Source organism: Phyllobates terribilis, unplaced genomic scaffold (assembly GCF_046119375.1).
Source record: "Phyllobates terribilis strain yellow unplaced genomic scaffold, ASM4611937v1 Scaffold_11__3_contigs__length_659146591, whole genome shotgun sequence".
NCBI classification, from domain to species: Eukaryota; Metazoa; Chordata; class Amphibia; order Anura; family Dendrobatidae; genus Phyllobates; species Phyllobates terribilis.
In genome coordinates this window covers 104,221,164-104,243,027 of record NW_027362771.1, presented here as the reverse complement: position 1 = coordinate 104,243,027, position 21,864 = coordinate 104,221,164, and the positions used below count along the sequence as shown (strand labels likewise).

The 21,864-nt window shown below is 42.2% G+C and overlaps 1 protein-coding gene across 1 annotated transcript; it reads left to right on the top strand.

Moving 5' to 3' along the window:
* The first annotated feature begins 289 nt into the window (after positions 1-289).
* On the top strand, positions 290-18,875 carry LOC141165010 (uncharacterized). Its single transcript, XM_073650659.1, has 9 exons — positions 290-474; positions 1,395-1,486; positions 1,605-1,667; positions 3,915-3,962; positions 5,589-5,639; positions 6,120-6,185; positions 8,274-8,321; positions 12,309-12,696; positions 18,760-18,875. Exons 1-8 carry the CDS (start codon positions 420-422, stop codon positions 12,690-12,692), a joined length of 807 nt encoding a protein of 268 aa, XP_073506760.1. The 5' UTR covers positions 290-419; the 3' UTR covers positions 12,693-12,696; positions 18,760-18,875.
* Positions 18,876-21,864: the final 2,989 nt, after the last annotated feature.

Sequence of the window (21,864 nt, the reverse complement as noted above, 5' to 3'; positions counted from 1 at the left end):
TGACAGTCTACAGTATTTTCAATTATATTCTAGTTGGTAATTGTGTTTAAACTCAGTGTGAACTGCTCTAGTCTGTATTTTCCCATTAAGTAATGAATTGCATCATGACTCAACTGTGTTTTCTTTCTGAGAATTTGACCTCTTATTCTGCCAGGTACAGTGTAAGATAACATTTTATATATTGACTTGAGAATAACATTAAACATTAAGGCAACAGCCTTTGATCCTCCTAGCAAAACATGACAAGTATCATGATCATCAGATTTCATCCATCTTATGTTTCACAATGATATCACACTTTCTTCCTGATGATGTTTGTTTGGTTAGTATTGAATGTACAACTAAACTACACTGTATAAATTGACAAAATCCCCAATGTCTCTATACAGTACACACTGAAGACACACTTTGCTGGTAAGATGGAAATGAGGACTATATTGCCACTCCTGGTGATTGGAGTCACGATCTGCTTTGGTGAGTGTCAAAGATTTACACTATTTTACAAAGTTTGAATGTATCATTCTACAGTCCAGGATGTAACTCAAGATCAGTAGAATATACAGTAAGTATTGCAATTTATTTTAATGTATTTATTGACTTAAAAATACCTTTTCAACAAAACTTAATGTTATATGAGATGACATGGTGAGCATTAACTGGCGTGATGTTTAATGGTAAATATTATCGAGAGCTGCATTGTATTGAGAATTCAATATTCATATGGAAATCTGTACAAATGAATGTCTTCTTTAAGTTTAATAACTTTGTTTGGGAAAATTTTGCATAAATATGTAAAGGCAACTATTTAGGAGAATAGGAGCTTATCTGCAGCACCCGGCGGTGGATGCTACATATTGAATAGAGGTGTGCAGTGCAGCTCTGTACAAAGTTTACATTCAGCCACCACCTTGACTAATAATAGCTGATTAGCAGGAGTCCTGTGTGTTGGGTGATATGAATGACCTATCCTAAGCATGTTAATCCCTGATGAAGCATTTTGCGTGAAACGCCTCTTGTTTGTGGTGGGCATCTGGACACCTTGCTCCTGCTCACTGGATGATTTCTTTCTTTGTTTATTCTTAATCTTTGGTCTCCTGACCCTCTTATAATATTTATTGCTATCATATATTGCCCATACTTTTATGATTATACAAGCCAAGTAGAAATGTGTTGCTACACCTACATGCTGTGTTCTCTTGTGGGTGCTCTATTATAACATATAACTGATTACTTTATGTGCAGGAGTTTGTGATGCCTGAGTGGTCTTCTAAAGGAGGTGATGTGTTTGGAACAGGTTTTATTGTTTCTACTAGGGTCTCATCAAGACAATAAAAAAGGAAATATGGATTATATTAAATTAGAAAATTATATTAATTGAACATCATTGTTTCTAGATGCTGCCACATCAAATTACATCGCTAGAAATGGTGAAGGAAAAACCAAACAAGACTCTGCTGCAATGCCAAGCTGCTTGCAGAAAGCCATGGTAAGTATATGCAAAAGTATATATTAAAACATGTCCTTTACTTTTGCATATATGCTGCATTAGATTGACTTCTTACAAATTATAGTATATATGATAGAAATTATTTGCTTCTTTTTAGGCTGAAAATGGGACAGCTGTTGATGGCGTGATAGTATTCCTGTGTTCATTTATGAAGTACAAGGTAGATTATGACAGCAGTGAATGTTACTGGTCTTAAGGCTTCTATGGTGCTAAAGAGAGTTTCTTGTCATTACAAGTAATTACTTGCAGATGCATCACCTTTTGATCTGGGTAAATTTGACTTATAAGATCCCATACAACACAGCGTCTTTTAGACATCAGTGCAGCTGACGCGCCCCCTGGGCCGGTGGGGAACCCGGAACCGGGCCTTTTTGTAGATGCTGGGGGTTGTAGTCGCCGTGGCGGTGACCCGGTCCCGTGGCTCAGGGTGGTCAAACTAAATGGCAGTCTATATACTGAATGTCCGACTACGCCACCCGTGGATTGCAGTCAGAGTGAACCGCCGCTGCAGGGCAGACCGCTGAGGCTGGTGTTGTGGGTGCAGCAGAGTATAGTATAACTCCCCACAGGAGGAGTATAACCTCAGGGCAGCAAGTGTGGATGTTGGGGGTGATGGTGCGCGGGAGCAGCAGTAACGATACAGAGTCCTGTAATGGAGTCCAGGGTATTTACTCACAGTTCTTTATCCACGTTACTACAGCTGGTCATAACGTCCCTCGTCGCACTGTGCTCCCCAGGTGAAGGGGCTCGGCTTACTCCCAGATAACTTTGGAGCGTTTCACAGGACCCCCTTTATGTGTCCTTTCTCTGGCCTGTCGTACCCCGCCAGTGACCTCGCTTCTGTCCGGCTCCCTCGGGCCTTCTCTGGTAAACCTTGGCGCCAGTTTCCCTGACCCTATATGGTGCCTTCCTAGCGGGTGTAGCGAGGGGCTGCGCCACATGAAATATCTCAGCCTCCGGTTTCTAGCTGAGGGTAGTTCCCCGTCTCCACTAGTTTCGGGGACCGGTCTCCCCTTTGGCCTGACCCTTCTATGCAGGTAGATTCGGGCGTGCGGTGGCGACTCGCCGGTCCACACCCCTGGGGTCCCTTCTTTTCTTGTTCCTGGAGCCTCCTCCGCTCCTCTTCCTTCCTTCTGCTTCCTCCAGGCTCCGGCCTCTCTCTTAGGCCTGCCTGCGGAGCAGAGCCCATGCAGAGCCTCTGCTCCCACCTCCTGCTCCCTCTTCTTCTCTGTCTGAACTCACTCCTGAACCTAAGATGGTGCCCACCTTTTATACCTCCCTCTAGGTGCACCCAGGAACTGCCCTCTCCCTCCTATGCACTACAGGGTCCCCCCTTCCTCGGTGTTCCCTCTCCCCACTCCAGCCAGGGACAGGGACTGTCGTGCTCTACTTGGAGCAGATCGGTCGCCCTGTCCCCCGGAAATGTGGTGTAATGCATGCAGGTGTCGGGGTCCTGATCCACACTCCATCCTTACCTGGAAGTGAGATATTGCACATCTGGATGAGGTGCAATACCTCTGTAGCAACCGAGCCCTCGGGGTGCTACACAGCCACCGAGTTTTCCCAAGCAAAGTCACTTTAGGAAAACAGTGGCAGTCATTTTCCGGAAGCAACTTTGCTGGCGTCTTTTACTCTATACTGTAAAGAGAAGCCGCCTGAAGATTGAGCATGTCACTTCTTTTAACTGCTTCAGGATTTCTGAACTCTGAAACAGAAAAAAGAAGTGACATAAGATGGAATAAGTACACAGCAGTGTCATTTTACAGAGTTTTGTGAAGCAAAATCTGCCTGAACAAGACGTCTGCTCCTAGCCTAAGACTGGTTTTACATATTAGTTTGTTTGGTATGTGTACTATCAGTACAATACAATGAATGAGCCTTTTTACATTACCTTTTTTTGGCGGACTGATTGTCCACGCAACAAAAACAAGGAAAAAAAAGATATATACTCATTTGATCCATGTTGTGGACCAAACTTATAAATGGAAGTCAATGACCCCAGTGAAAAAATAATGGACAGCACACGGATGTCATCCTTTCACTATCCATTAGTATTATACCGTATAATGGGTAGGACAAGCTAAGAATTTTTTTTTTCCATACATGAAAACAGATTTAAGATGGATTGTAAAAACCTGACACACAGGCCAAAAATGGGTCCAAAACACTTGAAAAAAACATTAAAAGTTTTTTATGTATGAGAACAATAAAGATGTCTGAGACTGGTCTGCCTCTCCAAATAAAAAAAGACTACTTTTCCCTGTATGATGGCGTACTCACCTTATTCTTAGGAATGACATAACCTTGTAACATGTGATAACATTATATTCCTTTAATTCCAGGGTTGTTTACTATGCAGAAGTAATATTTGTATAGCTAATACATGCAATACATTTGTTTTTTTTAGGATATGAAAAACAAAGAAGAGCTCACGGAAGCAATTCAAGAACTTGTGGTAGATAAATTATAATATTGTTGTTATCAACATTATTATCATCTTCATCATCTTGATTACCTACATTGGTTTTATGCATGGGCATTACTCAGCACTAGTGATGAGCGAGTGTGCTCGTTTAACCCTTTAACCGAGCATGCTTGGGTGCTTTCCGAGTATCTTCGGCGTGCTTGTATATTATGTTCGAGTCACTGCGTCTGCATGATTTATGGCTATTAGACAGCATGAACACATGCAGGGATTGCCTGTTTGTTAGGAAATCCTCACATGTGAAGTTGTATAACAGTCATAAATCATGCAGACGCATGGACTCGAACATAATATACGAGCACGACGAAGATACTCAGAAAGCACCTGAGCGTGCTCGGTGAAAGGGTTAAACGAGCACGCTCGCTCATCACTACTCAGCACCCATTGTTCTGTTTTGAACTTATAAGCCATCATCTTCAGCAAATGTGTAATTTTGTCTATATTGGATAAATTGCACAAAAAATTTGATTCGTGCACAGCTTAAAGACTTTTTTTTGCTTGCAGGTTATTCACTTTAGGATTTACAGCTCTTTTCTCAATCATAGTAAAAGTTGTAGGGGCTGAATGATTAGGGTGTTTTTGCTAAAATTCTGTCATAAAACACCTAGAAGTGTCTCAAAATATAGCAACTTTTGCCCATTTTACACCCCCCCATCTGCCCTACTGACTTTTAGAAAAGTGGGCAGAGCCGGAGCGGGACAGGGCATGACTAAGGGTGCCTGACTACTTTATGATATGCAAATAATGTCACTAGGTGAAGTAACATATCTGGCTGTGGTGCAAGGCAGCTGAAAGATTCACCAAATTAATTAAAAGCCGCACCTAATTAGTCAAGGCTGATGTACGAGACGTTAGTCTTGGTGAATCGGGCCTGTAGTTCTCCAACAGCTGGAGAGCCACGAGTTGCAGTCTACTGATGCAGATGCAAAGGCTAAACCTGTTTAGTACTACTGATCCATACAATTTATTTTGCCCTCTGCTCACACTCGAGGACATTTCTGTCTCTTAGTTTGAGCAATCAGTAGTGAATTAAAGGGAATATGTCAGCAGAATTTCACTCCTTTATATGTCCATTTTGCTCCTTCAAAGACAAGTCCAGCCATACCTTTACATGGCCAGTCCCTTCCTCTGTTACTGATAAATCAGCATTTTAATTGATATGCAAATGAGTTTGTAGATCTGAAGCCTCTGTCACTCCAGCTCTACTCCCAACCCAGTGATGACTCCTCCTGATTAACTGACAGCCTCTATATTGTCTGACTTCAGGCAAAGGAGCTGTCAGTCAAGCAAGAGGAGGCAGCGATGGGCGGGGAATAGAGCTGGAGTGACAGAGTCTTGATATCTACAATAGTTTTTCAGCCTCTTGTGCATATCCATTCCAATGCCGATTTCTCAGTAACAGAGGAACAGACAGGCCATGTAAAGGTATTGCTGGACTTGTCTTTAAAAGAGCAAACCGCGCATATAAATAGTTTGCGGTGTGAAATGCTGCTGACAGATTCCCAAACAACACTATTAAGCTGGGGCTATAACATATACATACTGAGAATAACGATGAAATATTGGTATATAAGTAATCTTTACTCTCTGAATTAGGATGCCACTGGGTGCAGCGCCAAAGATATTTTTGGAATGGAAGCAAGTCTGGTAAGAGATTTTGTTGTTCATATTATACTTTTTAGAGGAACTTCCACTTGTTAGTATTATGTATTGTATGTATGTTTATATGCAGCTGTTACATTTCTTATAAATTGAGCTATATATGCTTGAACATATAACAATCTAGCAAAACAACATTCCTGTTAGGAGTATGTATGAATCCTCCAAGGGCACTCCATACAGGTTTGATTTAATAGGAAACCTCTGACTATAAGTCAGAAGTACATCCAAATAGACATCTTGTGGTAATTTCCCTAATAGTATGAATTTGGTGTGACACAAATATGACACACAGTACCTAGGCTAATAATGAGATTATTACAGAAAGATAATATGTACAAGATTATATTACTTTGCTAATATCTCAAATAGACTTGCTTCCTTAAATAAAAATGGTAATCATATTTAATTAATCATATATATATATATATATATATATATATCTTTTCTTTCTCCTTTGTCCCTCAGGAACAGGTGTCTCTGGATAGGAATGGTGTTCTTACAAGCCATGTAACCATCATGGAACAATTGCTGGTAAAATAAACATATGTTGTATATGTGACAACTTGGGGGAAATAGCATAGTAGTTTTGGTTCAAAACTGACCACAAACATCACATACATCAAAGTGCAAAAAGATGTCTGATCATGGTAACTCTTTCCTAGCTACATAAGTGTAAAGGTGCCCATACACTTTAGATAGATGTCGGCCAAATACTTGTTCGGATGACACCTACCTCTCCTTATTCCCTATTGTTTCTTTTTCCGCGTAAAAACAAAACATTATAATTGTGATGATGACTCCCACAGATGTTAGCATAGTTTTCCCCAAACTGAGAGTGATGTGCATCTCACCTTTTTAAAAAAGTCTCCTTATAATGGCACACTGTAGGTGGAAGCCTGGCAACTCTCAGTAGGGCTTCCATGAATAGGCTTTGCATAAGCCACTCCATTTAGCAGGTCTCAGGAGAACTCTGGCCTTTTCCCTTTAACGCCTATACAGGGATCTGTCCTTTTGCAGGGCTCCCTGGGTTACAGCCACAGAGTGGCTACTGGTTAGTGGAGTGAACTGGCAGAGAATTGTTGTGATGCCAGGTCTGAACTAAAAGGGCAAAGTCAGGCATAGAATTGTGAGAAAAATGAGACAAAGTCAAGAACTAAACACCAGGATATTCAGGATAGAGGGATAAACATAACTAAAGACCAGGGTAGTGAAAAAAATATAACTGGCAGTTTGAAGTAAGCTGCTGGGTGTTTAAATAGAGAATTGCCCAACCCAAAGCAGACTGGGTTTGAAAGATGTACTGTTCAAGCTCTTTTGAAGAAGCACCAAGAAATGTCCAATACTAAGGACTGTATTCACAGTGGTCAGTCAAGGAAACTTAGTGCAGCAGATGAAAGAGACATAATGCTTACTTCTCTTCAAAATTGGAAGATGTCCAGCGGTGCCATCAGCTCAAAACAGCCTCAATCAGTGTGACCTAGATACATCCATCTACTGTTCGGAGAAGCTTGGCCAGAAGTGGTTTTGATGGGAGAATGCAATGCTTTCAGCATGGAAACAAGGCCATAAAAATCAATTATGCATAAAAACATAGGAACTGGGGTATAGAAAAATGGCAGCAGGTGCTCTGAACTGATTAGTTAAAATGTGAAGCATTTGGCTGTAACAGAAGACAGTTTATTTGATGAAGGACTGGAAGCGGTACAATAATGAGTGTCTGCAGGCAACAGTGAAGCCTGATAGAGGTTCCTTATAAGTTTGGGGCTGCATTTCAGTGAAGGAAGTTGGTGATTTTGTTAGGATTAATGGAGTCCTCAATATTGAGAAATACAGGAAGATACTTATCCATCATGCAATACCATCAGGAAGACATCTGATTGGCTCCAATTTTATTCTGCAGCAGGACAACTACCAAAACATACATCCAATGTTCTTAAGAACTATACTTAGCGTAAAGAAGAATAAGTATTCCTAGTAATGGTGACATGGCCCCTACAGAGCTCTGATCTCACAATCATTGAGTCTGTGTGGGATTACATGGAGATAAAGAAGGATTTGCACAAGTGTATATTCACAAACGGTCTGTGGTAAGTTCTCCAAGATGTTTGGAAGAACCCTCCTCCAAAGTTCCTTCAAAAAATGTGTGCAAGAGTACATAAAAGAATTGATGCTTTGCTGTTTTGAATGCAAAGGGTGGTCACACTAAATATTGATTTTATTTAAATTTCTCTTTTGTTCATTCACTCATTAACTTTGCATTTTTGTAAATTGATAAAAATATTCTATTACCACTTCTAATACATTCTTACATTCCAGTATTTTTTCCACACCGGCCTAAAACTTTTGATCAGAATTGTGTATATAAAAGAAAAACAGGCAGCACCAGTTTACATATAGTAGTCATTGCATGCCCACCAGTTTTAATCCAGTACATCTATTCGCAGTAGAAACAAAGAACCAATGCAGGCAAAGAATTTAGATGAAAAAATAGGTGATTTATTTGCCCATGTTTAAAATGTCCAATAGATTTATTGAGATAATTGTGATTATATATATAAATAATTGGGATTATATACAAAAAGCTTGATAAATTTAATTAATCCTATATTCTTTTTATAGGAAAACCATGTGATTCTGCCTATAACCACAACTGTATGCGAATTCCTGGTAAGAATTTCTACAACTACCTGCATTCTATGATAAAAATACTAGGGTATATTTCTCTTTTTCATTTCTTTTTATTAGACAGTGAAAACTGTATCTAGATAGTGTGAAAATGTGCCATATACTATGTCATAGCTGTTCCTGCTGTTTCATAAATCTGGCGCTTCTTTGAGTTTACACCAACTATTAAGTTGATTTATTTTGTGCCAAAAATTTGCATACAAATTTTGTTGCACTTTAGGTATATATTCATAGAGTAGGGGTGAGCAATTACTTTTCCCGAGGGGCCACATGAGAGACCGTGACTGTTGTAGGGGGCCGAAACAATAGGCTAAAATTAATTCTGCTCAATATTAATATTAACATAATAATAATTATTTTATATTAATATTAGTTGTATCTCTTAACATTGAGCAGAATTAAGTATGCTGACATCTCCCTATATATACTGTATGAGACCACACACAGCCCTCTATATGCAGTATGAGACCCCACATAGCCTCCTATATACAGTATGAACCCTCACACAGCATCTCTATATTCAGCATGAGACCCCCACATAGGCCCCTATAAACATTATTAGCCTCCACATAGCCCCTCTATATACAATGAGCCCCCACAGAGCAGCTATATACAGTATGAGCCCCCACATAGGCTCCTATATACAGAATGAGCCTCACATAGCCTCCTATATACAGTTTGAGCCCCACATAGCCTCCTATATAGAGTATGAGCCACACCATAGCCTGCTATATACAGCATGAGCCCCCACATAGCCTCCTATGTAAAGCATGAGCCCCCACATAGCCTCCTATATATACAGTATGAACCCGACATAGCCCCTATATACAGCATAAGTCTCACATAGTGTTTTATATACAGCCATTAACCTCACATAGCCTCTTATATACAGCATGAGCCCCACATGGCCTCCTATGTCAAGTATGAGCCCTATATAGTCTCCTATATACAGAATGAGTCCCACATAGCATCTTATATACAGCATGAGCCCTAAATAGCCATCTATATACAGTATGAACCCCGCATAGCCTCTTATATACAGTGTGTGCCCCCACATAGCCTCCTTTGTAGAGTATGAGCCCCATATTGCCTCCCATATACAATAAGAGCCCCTACATAATCTCCCATATATAGTATGAGCCCCCCCATAGTCTCCCATATATAGTATGAGCCAGACATAGCCTCCTATATACATACAAACATCCAATATTCATGAAAAAAACAATAACACATACTCACCTTGTTCCCGTTCCCCCGGGTCTCTGCTCTCTCTGATGCACTGGCACTCTGCAGTGCATATCTGATGCAATGAAATTACATTATCGTGACTGTTGTCTCACACACTGATTGGTAGAAGAAGGATCTGGCAGTGCCATCCTCCACCAATGTATTCACCGCTGTCTGCATCCTGAGGATTCAGATAGCGGTAACAGCGGGTAGTGGTGGATGGACAGCGGGCGAGGGCGTGGTAAGGCCCGTGAGCCACTGTTTCAGCCCATCGGCTGTCTCCGTCCGCGGGCTGGATAGAGCGATACTTATTGTGAAAAATATAAATTTAAAACCTTATTGTAAATACTTGAAAATAATTATTCCATGAAAAATAAATGTGAATATGTGCAGAATTATTGCATCACCCCAAAATGCACTGCAGTAGTAAACACTGTCTCTCCTCTGAGGTTTATAGAGAAGAGATATTTATGCCAGAAGGGGTTTACTGTAATTTAAAGGGAACCTGTCATCAGTTTATTCCGATATAACCTACGGCAACCACCTTTCCGCCCCATGTGACAGCATTCTATAACACTGCACATATGACTCCAATTTGCCCTGCAAGGCAAAAAAACCCTTTTATTATACACTCGTATGGGACGTTCCGGTCTGATGGGCGTCGCTGGTCTTTGTACAGTACCTCCTCTCTTCTTACAATGCCGTCCTCCTTCTAAGCTTTGTGTGGATGACCCTTCCTACATCATCCATACAGTGTTCCCCATCACACTCCTCCGCTGGTGTACTTCCCTCTGCCTTGCCGAAGACAGAGCAAAGTGCTGCAGTGCGCATGCGCCGGGAAAGGTCATAAAGCACCAGCACATACGCACTGCAGTACTTTGCTCTAACCTTGGCAGGGCAGAGAGAAGTGCAAATATAAGTAGGGGAACTTTCAGGCACCAGTGTTAGAACTTCATTTCCTGACCACTTCAGCTAAGGAAATTATTTTGGTGGTGCAAATGCCGACAAAGTAGATATGCAATCAAGTGGAAGAGAGAAGTGCGCCTGCACAGAAGCGCGGAGGGGAACACTGTGTAGATGACATAGGACATGTCATCTACACGAAGCAGAAGACGGCATCCCAAGAAGAGAGGAGGCACCAAACCAAGACCAGCGACGCCCATGGGACCCGACCGCCCGGTAGGTGAGCATAATAAAAGGTCTTTTTTTTTGCTTTGCAGGGAGAATTGGAGTCATACAGTATGTGCAGCATTATAGAATGCTATCACATGGGGCTGAAAGGTGGTGATCGTAGGTTATAACAGAAAAAACTGGTTCCCTTTAATTGTGAATGTAAAAGAAAGTAAAACAAATTCTATGTCCAATTTGGGACAATTAATATATCCATTGTGACAATTGACAACTTTGGACATTTCGATAAATGTGTAGAGGAGATCCCCCACCCAACAGAAATATTAATTGTCATAAATGGGACATAGTATTTATTTCACTCTCTATTAGGCCTCATTCAGACATCCGATATTCTCATACGAGCGCGATCCGTGGTTTTCACGGATAGCACTCTTACCTGTGAGAGTCTATATGAACATTCACATGTCTATGATTTATTGCGAACCGAGTGGTCCATGCAAAATTGCGGAGACATGTCCTATATTGATCCGGGTGTCGGCATCCAAGTGAGGTCCGATTTTCAAGAAATGTCACATAGGTAACGGTGAAGAAACTTTTTTTTATACACACACAAGAAAAACTAATGAGACACTCCTGTCAAACTCTGATCAAAATAATTGATCCGTTTTTCTCATGTGTGAGAAAAATGGACATCTAAATGAGGAATTACACTCACAATTAAATGACAATAATCCCCCCTTCTGGCCTATCTATCTCTTCTCTTTAAACCTCAGAGAAGAGACAATATTTATCACCGCAGTGCATTTTGGGGTGATGCAATAATTATGCACTTAGTCACATTTAGGTTTCATGGAATCATAATTTTAAGTATTTACAATAAAGTACACATTATATAATAAGTATCCCTCTATAGATATATATTTGATAATTGCATGGTATAAGTTTAGAACATAACCACTACTTTATAAATAAGTCCATTCATAATCTTTGCATTGCACTTTAGGCTATGTCCCTTTTCAATGAAACCACACCAAGCGCAGGAAATGTCTAAAACACATAATAAATATGGTAGACGTCATGAAAGACTTTAGAATTCTGCAGTAGAATTCTTTAGCTTGATAAATCTTTTTTCAATGTGTGTGTTTTGTTGTATACAGAATAAGTAGGAATTTGCTTACTTGTGATTTTAGTTACTTTTCTTTGCTTGCACTTTGCTTCTTGAGCCGGAGCACCACAAATGTCTAAGGGCCCATTTACCCCGTTTACTGTGATCATTAAACAATTGCCAATCGGTTCATGCAAGCTAATCAACGGCACGTTTAGACTGGCAAGCCCACCGCTCCTTGGCATCCTGCTCCACACAGAGGGGAGCGAATATGCAACTATTAAAATGGGAATATTAGATGTACTGTAGACTCTGAATCCTTACCGAAAGGATTGTAACAAGGGCAGAGATTCTGGGCCGATCAAAAATGACCTTACATCAACTCAAAATAATTTGCAAAAGTAATGTTAAAGGTTAAATTCATTAAATATTGACACAATTTATAAGTATGGGTGTCCCAATGAGGTAGTTTCTCTAATAATACATATATTTTTTATCTTTTACAGAATTATATTGAGAAATCTTCAGATTTTGTCCCACAGAGTAGTAAAGGGGTCATTCAAAGAAAAAACCGAACTACTCGTGACCTTTTAGGTGGACTAACAGGGGGTCTTGATGGATTAGGAGCACTGTTAAATCTACTCAGTATAGTTGGTAAAGTAGTAAACGTAGCTAACCCTGTTTTGACACCGTTGTTAACGCTATCAGGTGGAGTGACAAACCTACTTGGAGGTGGCCTTAATTCAGTTGTAGGATTACTTGCTCCTTTATTGGGAGGATTGGGAGGAAGTGGCCCATCACAGGGAGATTTGCTAGGAGGTTTACTTGGAGGAGTAGTAAACACCCTTGGTGGACTGACAGGAGGACGTGGAGGTGGACTTCTTGGATGATAAGGTAATATATTTATTTCAATGTATATTTATAGCTACACCCATGCTGGGGCAGATGCAGACAGTAGGCCCCTTTGCCGTTATCAATCTGTAAAATTTCCTAGCAGTTATGAACCATGATTCAGTAACTCAGTCCGTTACATGGAATCTAATAGAATGTGGGAAGCTACTGGCCCTCTAATCTACTGGGCCCTTGTGCAGCAGGACATGTCACACAAATGGTTTGCCCAATCCTCCATATATCATGCAACCATTGCCCCAATCGGCCTAGTCTTTATACTTTTAAACGGTGTATTGTGAGTTAATATATTATGGTATGCTTATAGCTGTCTGTATACATTAACTGAATAATGGATAAACTATCTAACGATTGCGAGGGTTTACTGACTTCCCTTCAATGACAGACATTGCGAGAGAGAAGTATCAAATTTTGGATTCCAATATAATTGATCATGTTGTTCTCATTTGAACAAAAACTCAATTGCTGGTGTCTGAGAGCAGCTTATTCCCCACTCCATATTAAAAATATATGCACATTTTTCTGAGCCGAGCGTTCAAGCATACGGGGGAGTGAGGTGGGATAGCTGTTGTCTGGATACGATATGTATAGGAATACGGAATACTCCAGGGCAATTTTTTTATCATTGCTTTTTCGTTTTTTACCTCTTCTTCTTCCAAAGCCATAACTTTTATTTTTCTGTTGACATAGACAAATGAGGGCTTAGTTTTTGTGGTAGATTTCAATGACACCATCCATTTTACCATATAATGCGCTGAATAATGGGAAAAGAATTCCAACTGCGGTGAAATATATACTTCTATAGATATATATAATTCTGCTACATTTTTTGGATCTTGTTTTTACGACGTTCATTCTGCAGTAAAAATGACCAGAAAACCTGATTCTTCAGGTCTACAGCGCCTCCAGTAGGCCCCGGCTGTCATAGCAAACCATCAGCACCCCACAGTTATGTGTCAGGTGGCTGATGGGAGCAGGCTGTGACATCATTTAAATGCTACTGTCAGAGATTGACTGGACACTAAAATGGTTAATAGCATCTGTTAGAGGCAGATGCCAGCTATTTAGTATAGCCAGTATCTTATGTGTGTGGAGAGAGTTTAGTTTTTCAGCTCCCTCCACATCCACACACGGTAACCACAGCGCTGCACGTACAGTTACTTCCATTTGGGCAAAAAAGGTAACCCCCTACCGACATATGACATACTGATATGTCACATGCCGGCTCCCTGACTTTGATGTGGGCGTGCATACCAAGCCCTCATCTTTTCTGGCAGATGATGGCCAGGCACCTTTCTTGACACCTTTAACAGCTGTGGGTGGAGCCTGTCATTACGATACGCCTGTTAAAGACAGCGTTTAGCTGGGCCCATCCTGGTATACATGTCCCCCATCCTGGGCTCCTTCCAGGTATATATGTCCCCCATCCTGGTATATATGACCCACATCCTGATATATACCAGGAAGGGGCCCAGGATAAGGGACAGATATATGTCCCCCATCCTGGTATATGTGTGTCCTCAGCCTGGGCCTCTTCATGATTTATAGATTCCCCATCCTGGTATGCATGTCCCCCATATTGGGCTCCATCCTGGAATATATGTCCCCCATCCTTGGCCCGTATCTATGACTCCCATCCTGGTATATATGCCCCCCCATCCTGGTATATATGTACCCCACATGGGCCCATCCTGGTATATATTGCTCCCATCCTGGTATATATGGCAGCCATCCTGGTATATATGTCCCTCGTCCTGGTATATATGTATCCCATCTGGGCCCATCTTGGTATATATGTCCCCCATCTGGGCCCATCTTGGTATATACAGGGTGGTCCAAAAGTAGGTGGACAGAAAATAATAACATTTATTTTGATTTTTATATAAAATTATATTTACTAACACAAGCATAACATTGACAATTAAATTTTATTCTGAACAATAATACAAAAGCCCTTCAATTTTATCAACGCAGGTGCTCAAACTGTTTTCCATTACAATTTGCACAGCTTTGAAGTCTGCCTCTTACGCTTCGACAAACTTTTTTGCACAAGTCTCTTTGGGTATTAATTTCTTGAAATGGATCTCTTATGTAATTTTTCAAATCACTGACACTTTTTGGCTTTCGACTATAAACTTTGTCCTTGAGTACTCCCCAAAAGAAAAAATCCATTGGGGTCAAGTCTGGTGAACGTGCCGGCCAATCAAGTGGGTCTCTTCGGCCAATCCATTTATTAGGAGATGTTTCATCAAGATACTCGCGGACTACTCTTGAATAATGTGGAGGGGCCCCATCTTGTTGGAAATAAACGTCATTTGAATTAGGCTGTTGCTGTAACTGGGGAACAACTTGATTCATTAGAATTTCGAGATACCTATCTCCTGTGACTGTTCCATCAAAAAATATTGGTCCTAAAACACCAAAACTTGAAATACCACCCCAAACATTGACACCAGGCTCATTTAGTTGTTGCTCTAATGTTAAATGCATGTTCTCATTATACCAGTAAATACAATTATGTCTGTTAATATGGCCGGAGAATTTGAAAGAAGCTTCTTCACTCCATAACTCCATATACTGTTATCTAAAATTACTGGATTTTGTTTGATAAATCTCCCCCTTCATAACCTTATTACACTTTCTGTCCACCTACTTTTGGACCACCCTGTATATATCCCCCATCTGGGCCCATCCAGGTATATATATCCCCCATCTGGGCCCATCCTGGTATATATGTCTCCCATCTGGGCCCATCTTGGTATATATGCCCCCATCTGGGCCCATCCTTGTATATATATCCCACATCTGGGCCCATCCTGGTATATATGTCTCCCATCTGGGCCCATCCTTGTATATATATCCCACATCTGGGCCCATCCTGGTATATATGTCTCCCATCTGGGCCCATCCTGATATATATGCCCCCATCTAGGCCCATCCTGGTATATATATCCCCCATCTGGGCCCATCCTGATATATATGTCTCCCATCTGGGCCCATCCTGGTATATATGTCTCCCATCTGGGCCCATCTTGATATATATCCCCCATTCTGTTATATATATCTCCTAGTCTGGTATATATGTCCCCCATCCCTGTATATATGTTCACCATTCTGGTATATATGTCCCTTATCCTGGGCACCTCCCTGGTATATAAGTCACCCTTCTGGGCCCATCATGTTATACATGTCTCCCATCCTTGGTCCCTTCCTGATACATATGTCCCCCATCCTGGTATATATGCCCCTCATCCTGTGCCCATCCTGGTATATATGACTCCCATCCTGGTATATATGCCGGGCAGCACGGTGGCTCAGCGGTTAGCACTGCAGCCTTGCAGCGCTGGGGTCCTGGGTTAAAATCCCACCAAGGACAACATCTGCAAGGAGTTTGTATGTTCTCCCCGTGTTTGTGTGGGTTTCCTCCGGGTTCTCTGGTTTCCTCCCACACTCCAAAGACATACTGCTAGGGAATGTAGATTGTGAGTCCCAATGGGGACAGTGCCGATAATGTCTGTAAATTGTCTGAATTGTAAAGTGCTGTGGAATATGTTGGCGCTATATAAATAAAAAGATTATTATTTCAAAAAGATTATTATATGTCTGTCATCCTGGGCCCATCCTGCTATATATGACTTCCATCCATGTATATATGTCTCCGATTCTGATATATATGTTCCCCCATCTGCTATTTGGGCCCATCTTGGTATTTATGGCTCCCATCCTGGTATATATGGCTTCCATCCTGGACCCATCCTGGAATATATGTCTCCCATCTTAGCATCTTAGTATATATGTCTCCCACCTGGGCCCATCCTGGTATATATGTCCCCTATCTGGGCTCATCCGCTTATCCTGGTATATACTGTACATCCTCCATCCTGATATATATGCCCCCATCTGGGCTCCATCCGGGTACATACAGTACAGACCAAAAGTTTGGACACACCTTCTCATTTAAAGATTTTTCTGTATTTTCATAAGTATGAAAATTGTACATTCACACTGAAGGCATCAAAACTATGAATTAACACATGTGGAATTATATACTTAACAAAAAAGTGTGAAACAGCTGAAAATATGTCTTATATTCTAGGTTCTTCAAAGTAGCCACCTTTTGCTTTGATGACTGCTTTGCACACTCTTGGCATTCTCTTGATGAGCTTCAAGAGGTAGTCACCGGAAATGGTTTCACTTCACAGGTGTGCCCTGTCAGGTTTAATAAGTGGGATTTCTTGCCTTATAAATGGGGTTGGGACCATCAGTTGTGTTGTGCAGAAGTCAGGTGGATACAAAGCTAATAGTCCTACTGAATAGACTGTTAGCTGCTTTTTTCTTGCCATAATACAAATTCTAAGTAAAGAAAAACGGGTGGCCATCATTACTTTAAGAAATGAAGGTCACTCAGTCCGAAAAATTGGGAAAACTTTGAAAGTGTCCCCAAGTGCAGTTGCAAAAACCATCAAGAGCTACAAAGAAACTGGCTCACATGAGGACCGCCCCAGGAAAGGAAGACCAAGAGTCACCTCTGCTTCTGAGGATAAGTTTATCCGAGTCACCAGCCTTAGAAATCGTAGTTTAACAGCAGCTCAGATTAGAGACCAGGTCAATGCCACACAGAGTTCTAGCAGCAGACACATCTCTTCAACAACTGTTAAGAGGAGACTTTGTGCAGCAGGCCTTCATGGTAAAATAGCTGCTAGGAAACCACTGCTAAAGACAGGCAACAAGCAGAAGAGACTTGTTTGGGCTAAAGAACACAAGGAATGGACATTAGACCAGTGGAAATCTGTGCTTTGGTCTGATGAGTCCAAATCTGAGATCTTTGGTTCCAACCACCGTGTCTTTGTGCGGCGCAGAAAAAGTGAACGGATGGACTCTTCATGCCTGTTTCCCACCATAAAGCATGGAGGAGGAGGTGTGATGGTGTGGGGATGCTTTTCTGGTGACACTGTTGGGGATTTATTCAAAATTGAAGGCATACTGAACCAGCATGGTTACCACAGCATCTTGCAGCGGCATGCTATTCCATCCGGTTTGCGTTTAGTTGGACCATCATTTATTTTTAAACAGGACAATGACCCCAAACACACCTCCAGGCTGTGTAAGGACTATATGACCAAGAAAGAGAGTGCAGGGGTGCTACGCCAGATGACCTGGCCTCCACAGTCACCAGACCTGAACCCACTCGAGATGGTTTGGGGTGAGCTGGACCGCAGAGTGAAGGCAAAAGGGCCAACAAGTGCTAAGCATCTCTGGGAACTCCTTCAAGATTGTTGGAAGACCATTTCCGGTGACTACCTCTTGAAGCTCATCAAGAGCATGCCAAGAGTGTGCAAAGCAGTCATAAAAGCAAAAGGTGGCTACTTTGAAGAACCTAGAATATAAGACATATTTTCAGTTGTTTCACACTTTTTTGTTAAATATATAATTCCACATGTGTTAATTCATAGTTTTGATGCCTTCAGTGTGAATGTACAATTTTCATAGTCGTGAAAATACAGAAAAATCTTTAAATGAGATGTGTCCAAACTTTTGGTCTGTACTGTATGTCCCCCATTTTGCCGCTGTTGTTTAGTTCATAAAAAAAATAAACGATTCTACTCATCTTCCCTCTGCGTACAATCGACGGGCAGCGCAGGACATCACTGCCATGTGCAGCCTGTGACTAGCTCAATGATGTCTCAGACACAGATCCAGCAGACGTATGCACTGGCATCGGAGGGCCCCCCGCACCAGCCCAGTTGCGATCATTATGACTCTGGTCGGACTCTCACCTATCCTATGGCTAGGTCATAAAATGTTTAGTCTGAGACAACCATTTAAATCAACAGTAAATGAATGCCTTTTGTTATCATCTTTTGCCGAGTTGATACAAATTCTACTCAGCTGCCTGTCATTTTCGTGGGAAAAGCTGGGTGACTGACATCTAATATGGCCAACATTCAAGCACCTTCACAGATTCATACAATGTCTCCATAATATTCAATGTCAATAATTACTATCTACTGCCATGCAATAACTTGTATATTTATATTCTCAATACAGGAAGAAAATGAAAATTCTAAAACACCTTTGGCTGAATGAAAAATTCTGTTTCTATGTGTAGCTTAGTCATTTAATAATTATCAAAGGCTCAGTAAATAAAATGAAAATCAGCAAAATCATCATGTGTCTCTTTTGTTGTCTTCTCGAGTATCAAAGGAGAAGATAGGTCATCATCATCATTTTAATTATTATTTATTTTTACAGCACCATTAACTCCATGGTGCTGTACATGAGAAGGGTTACATACAAGATACAAATATAAATTACAGAGAACAAACTAACAGTGACAGACTATTTTACAAGAAAATGGGGAAGGAGACAAGTAGGGTAGAGAGTTACAGCAGCTCTGGTGGTGTTGAGGTGGCAGTGGGGTCATGGCAGGCTGTAAATTTTCTTGAAGAAGTGGGCTTTCAAGTTCCGTCTGAAAGTTCCGAATGTGACAGATAGTCGGACGTGTTGGGGCACAGAATTCCATAGGATGGGGGACACTTGGGAGAAGTCTTGGAGGCGATTGGGTGAGGAATGAATAAGTGTGGAGGAGAGAAGGAGGTCGTGGGAGGACCGGAGGTTATATGTTGGAAGCAGGGGCGTACATAGGAATCATGGGGCCCCATAGCAGAAGTTCAAATTGGGCCCCCCCCCCAAAAAAAAATGTAAATAATTGTCGTGGTCACACAAGAGCAGATCACACAACTTTCCATCCGTTACATAGTAGTTTTCCCCCTGCTGTAGTCCTAGATCCCTCTTTCATTTCCCCATAAAGTGTCATGCCAACAAAAGTGTCCCCCAAACACAGTATGATACCCCCATGGTGAATTCCTCCACATGCGCAGTATAATGTCCCCATCATTGCTCTCCCCAGATCCACCATCCCCATCATTGCTCTCCCCAGCCCCACCATCCCCGTCATTGCTCTCCCCAGCCCCATCAGCCCCATCATTGCTTTCCCCAGCCCCACTATCCCCATCATTGCTCTCCCCAGCCCCACTATCCCCATCGTTGCTCTCCCCAGCCCCATCAGCCCCATCATTGCTCTCCCCAGTCCCACTATCCACATCATTGATCTCCTCAGCCCCATCATTGCTCTCCCCATCGCCACCATCCCCATCATTGCTCTCCCCAGTCCCACCATCCCCATCATTGCTCTCCCCAGCCCCATCAGCCCCATCATTGCTCTCCCCATCGCCACCATCCCCATCATTGCTCTCCCCAGCCCCACCATCCCCGTCATTGCTCTCTCCAGCTCCATCAGCCCCAACATTTCTCTCCCCAGCCCCACATCCCCATCAGTGCTCTCCCCAGCCCCATCATCCCCATCATTGCTCCCCCCAGCCCTATCATTGCTCTCCCCAGCACCACATCCCCATCACTGCTCTCCCCAGCCCCATCTTCCCCAACATTTCTCTCCCCATCCCCTCATTGCTCTCCCCAGCCCCACCATTGCTCTCCCCCACTTCCCCTCATTCTCCTGTTCCTCTCCCCAGCATTTTAAGTAAAAAAAAAAAAAACTTACCTCTCAGCACGTTCTCCTGCAGCATCCTCCTAGTTGCTGCCAACTTTCTTCCTGACCCAGGCGAGCGCTGCATGATGATGTCATCAACCTGCGCGCATCTGTGTCAAGGAGGAAGCAGTGAACGGATCCCTCCAGCTCCGCTGCCATTTTCCTCCTGTCAGCAGCAGAGCTGCAGGGATCGCTCCATGCTCACCACGTGCAGGGAGCAGCTGCAGCGGCGGCGGTATGTCCTCCCCTGGACTGCTATGGGGCCCCCTCGCATCACGGGCCCCATAGCAGTCGCGTGGCCTGCCGCCATTGGCGGTATGCCACTGGTTGGAAGATATCTGGAGATTAGTTCGGAGATATACAGCAGAGACAGATTATGGATGGCTTTGTAGGTCAGTGTTAGTAGTTTGAACTGGATACGTTGGGAAATTGTGAGCCAATGAAGGGATTTGCAGAGTGGAGAAGCGGAGGAGTAGAAAGGAGAAAGGTGGATTAGTCAGGCAGCAGAGTTGAGGACGGATTGGAGTGGTGCGAGATTGTTAGCAGGGAGGCCACAGAGGTGGATATTGTGGTAGTTGAGGCAGGAGATGATAAGGGCATGCACTAACATTTTAGTAGATTCAGGGTTAAGGAGAGGACGAATTCTGAAAATATTATTTGAAGGCGGCAGGAAGTGGCAAGACCTTGGATGTGCGGTTTGAAGGACAGGGCAGAGTCAAGGGTAACTCTGGGGCAGTGGACTTCAGGTACAGGGGAAAGCGTGATGTCATTTATTTTGATAGAATGATCAGGTAGGGAAGATACATGAGATGAAGGAAAGATGCTGAGTTCAGTTTTGTCCACATTGAACTTTAGGAAGATGAGAAGAAGAAGGAGGATATGGCTGATATGAAAGGTGGTAGTCTCTGACCCACAGTGACTCTCACTAATCAGTAAAAAGCAAAGGCATTGTGGCACTCACTGACAACTGATATACAGAATCAACATCCATACACGTGTTGCTGTGCCTAGTTCAGCAGCAAACCTCAATTTTCCCCTTTCACTAGCGTTGAGCTGCAGCTCACACAAGCTGAGCAGCCTGTGTAGCCTAAAAGTGCTAGCATGGCCTTCAGCGACTCAGGAGTCTCCCATTTAGGACATCTGGGATGTCTTTGCTCGGCCGTTGCAATGGGAGCTGCCAGCAGCAGATTATGACAATTTTGTTTGCCTAAGTGTATTCAGTGTGACATAAGATTCCTCAGACAATCATTAATAACCTTATTGATAACATGCCAAGGTATATAAGTACGTGTATTTCTGCACATGGCGCTCATACACGATACTGAATAAATTGAGATGTTTAAAAATGTTTTTTAAACTTTTTCATAATTTGCATATCATTGACATGGCTATGGATCCTGTGATGTCCTTAATTCCACAAATTTTACTTTTTGGAGTTGTAATCTTAAACAGGTTTTACGGTGTTAAGCTACAAGTCGGCAGTCACCCTATGTGACTGCAGACTTGTGAATCCTCACATCACTTGCACTGCACACTGAGAATTCTCTGCTGCTGGCGCCAGGATCAAGGGGTTATGTGACTGCAAGAATGCAATATGCATACTT

What these genes read in the sequence shown, in the direction of transcription:
- LOC141165010 (XM_073650659.1), top strand. Translation starts at nt 420, where the DNA reads ATGGAAATGAGGACTATATTGCCACTCCTGGTGATTGGAGTCACGATC. An exon ending in TTGGAATGGAAGCAAGTCTG is followed by an intron (nt 5,640 to 6,119) that starts GTAAGAGATTTT and finishes TTTGTCCCTCAG; the next exon opens with GAACAGGTGTCTCTGGATAG. An exon ending in CAACTGTATGCGAATTCCTG is followed by an intron (nt 8,322 to 12,308) that starts GTAAGAATTTCT and finishes TATCTTTTACAG; the next exon opens with AATTATATTGAGAAATCTTC.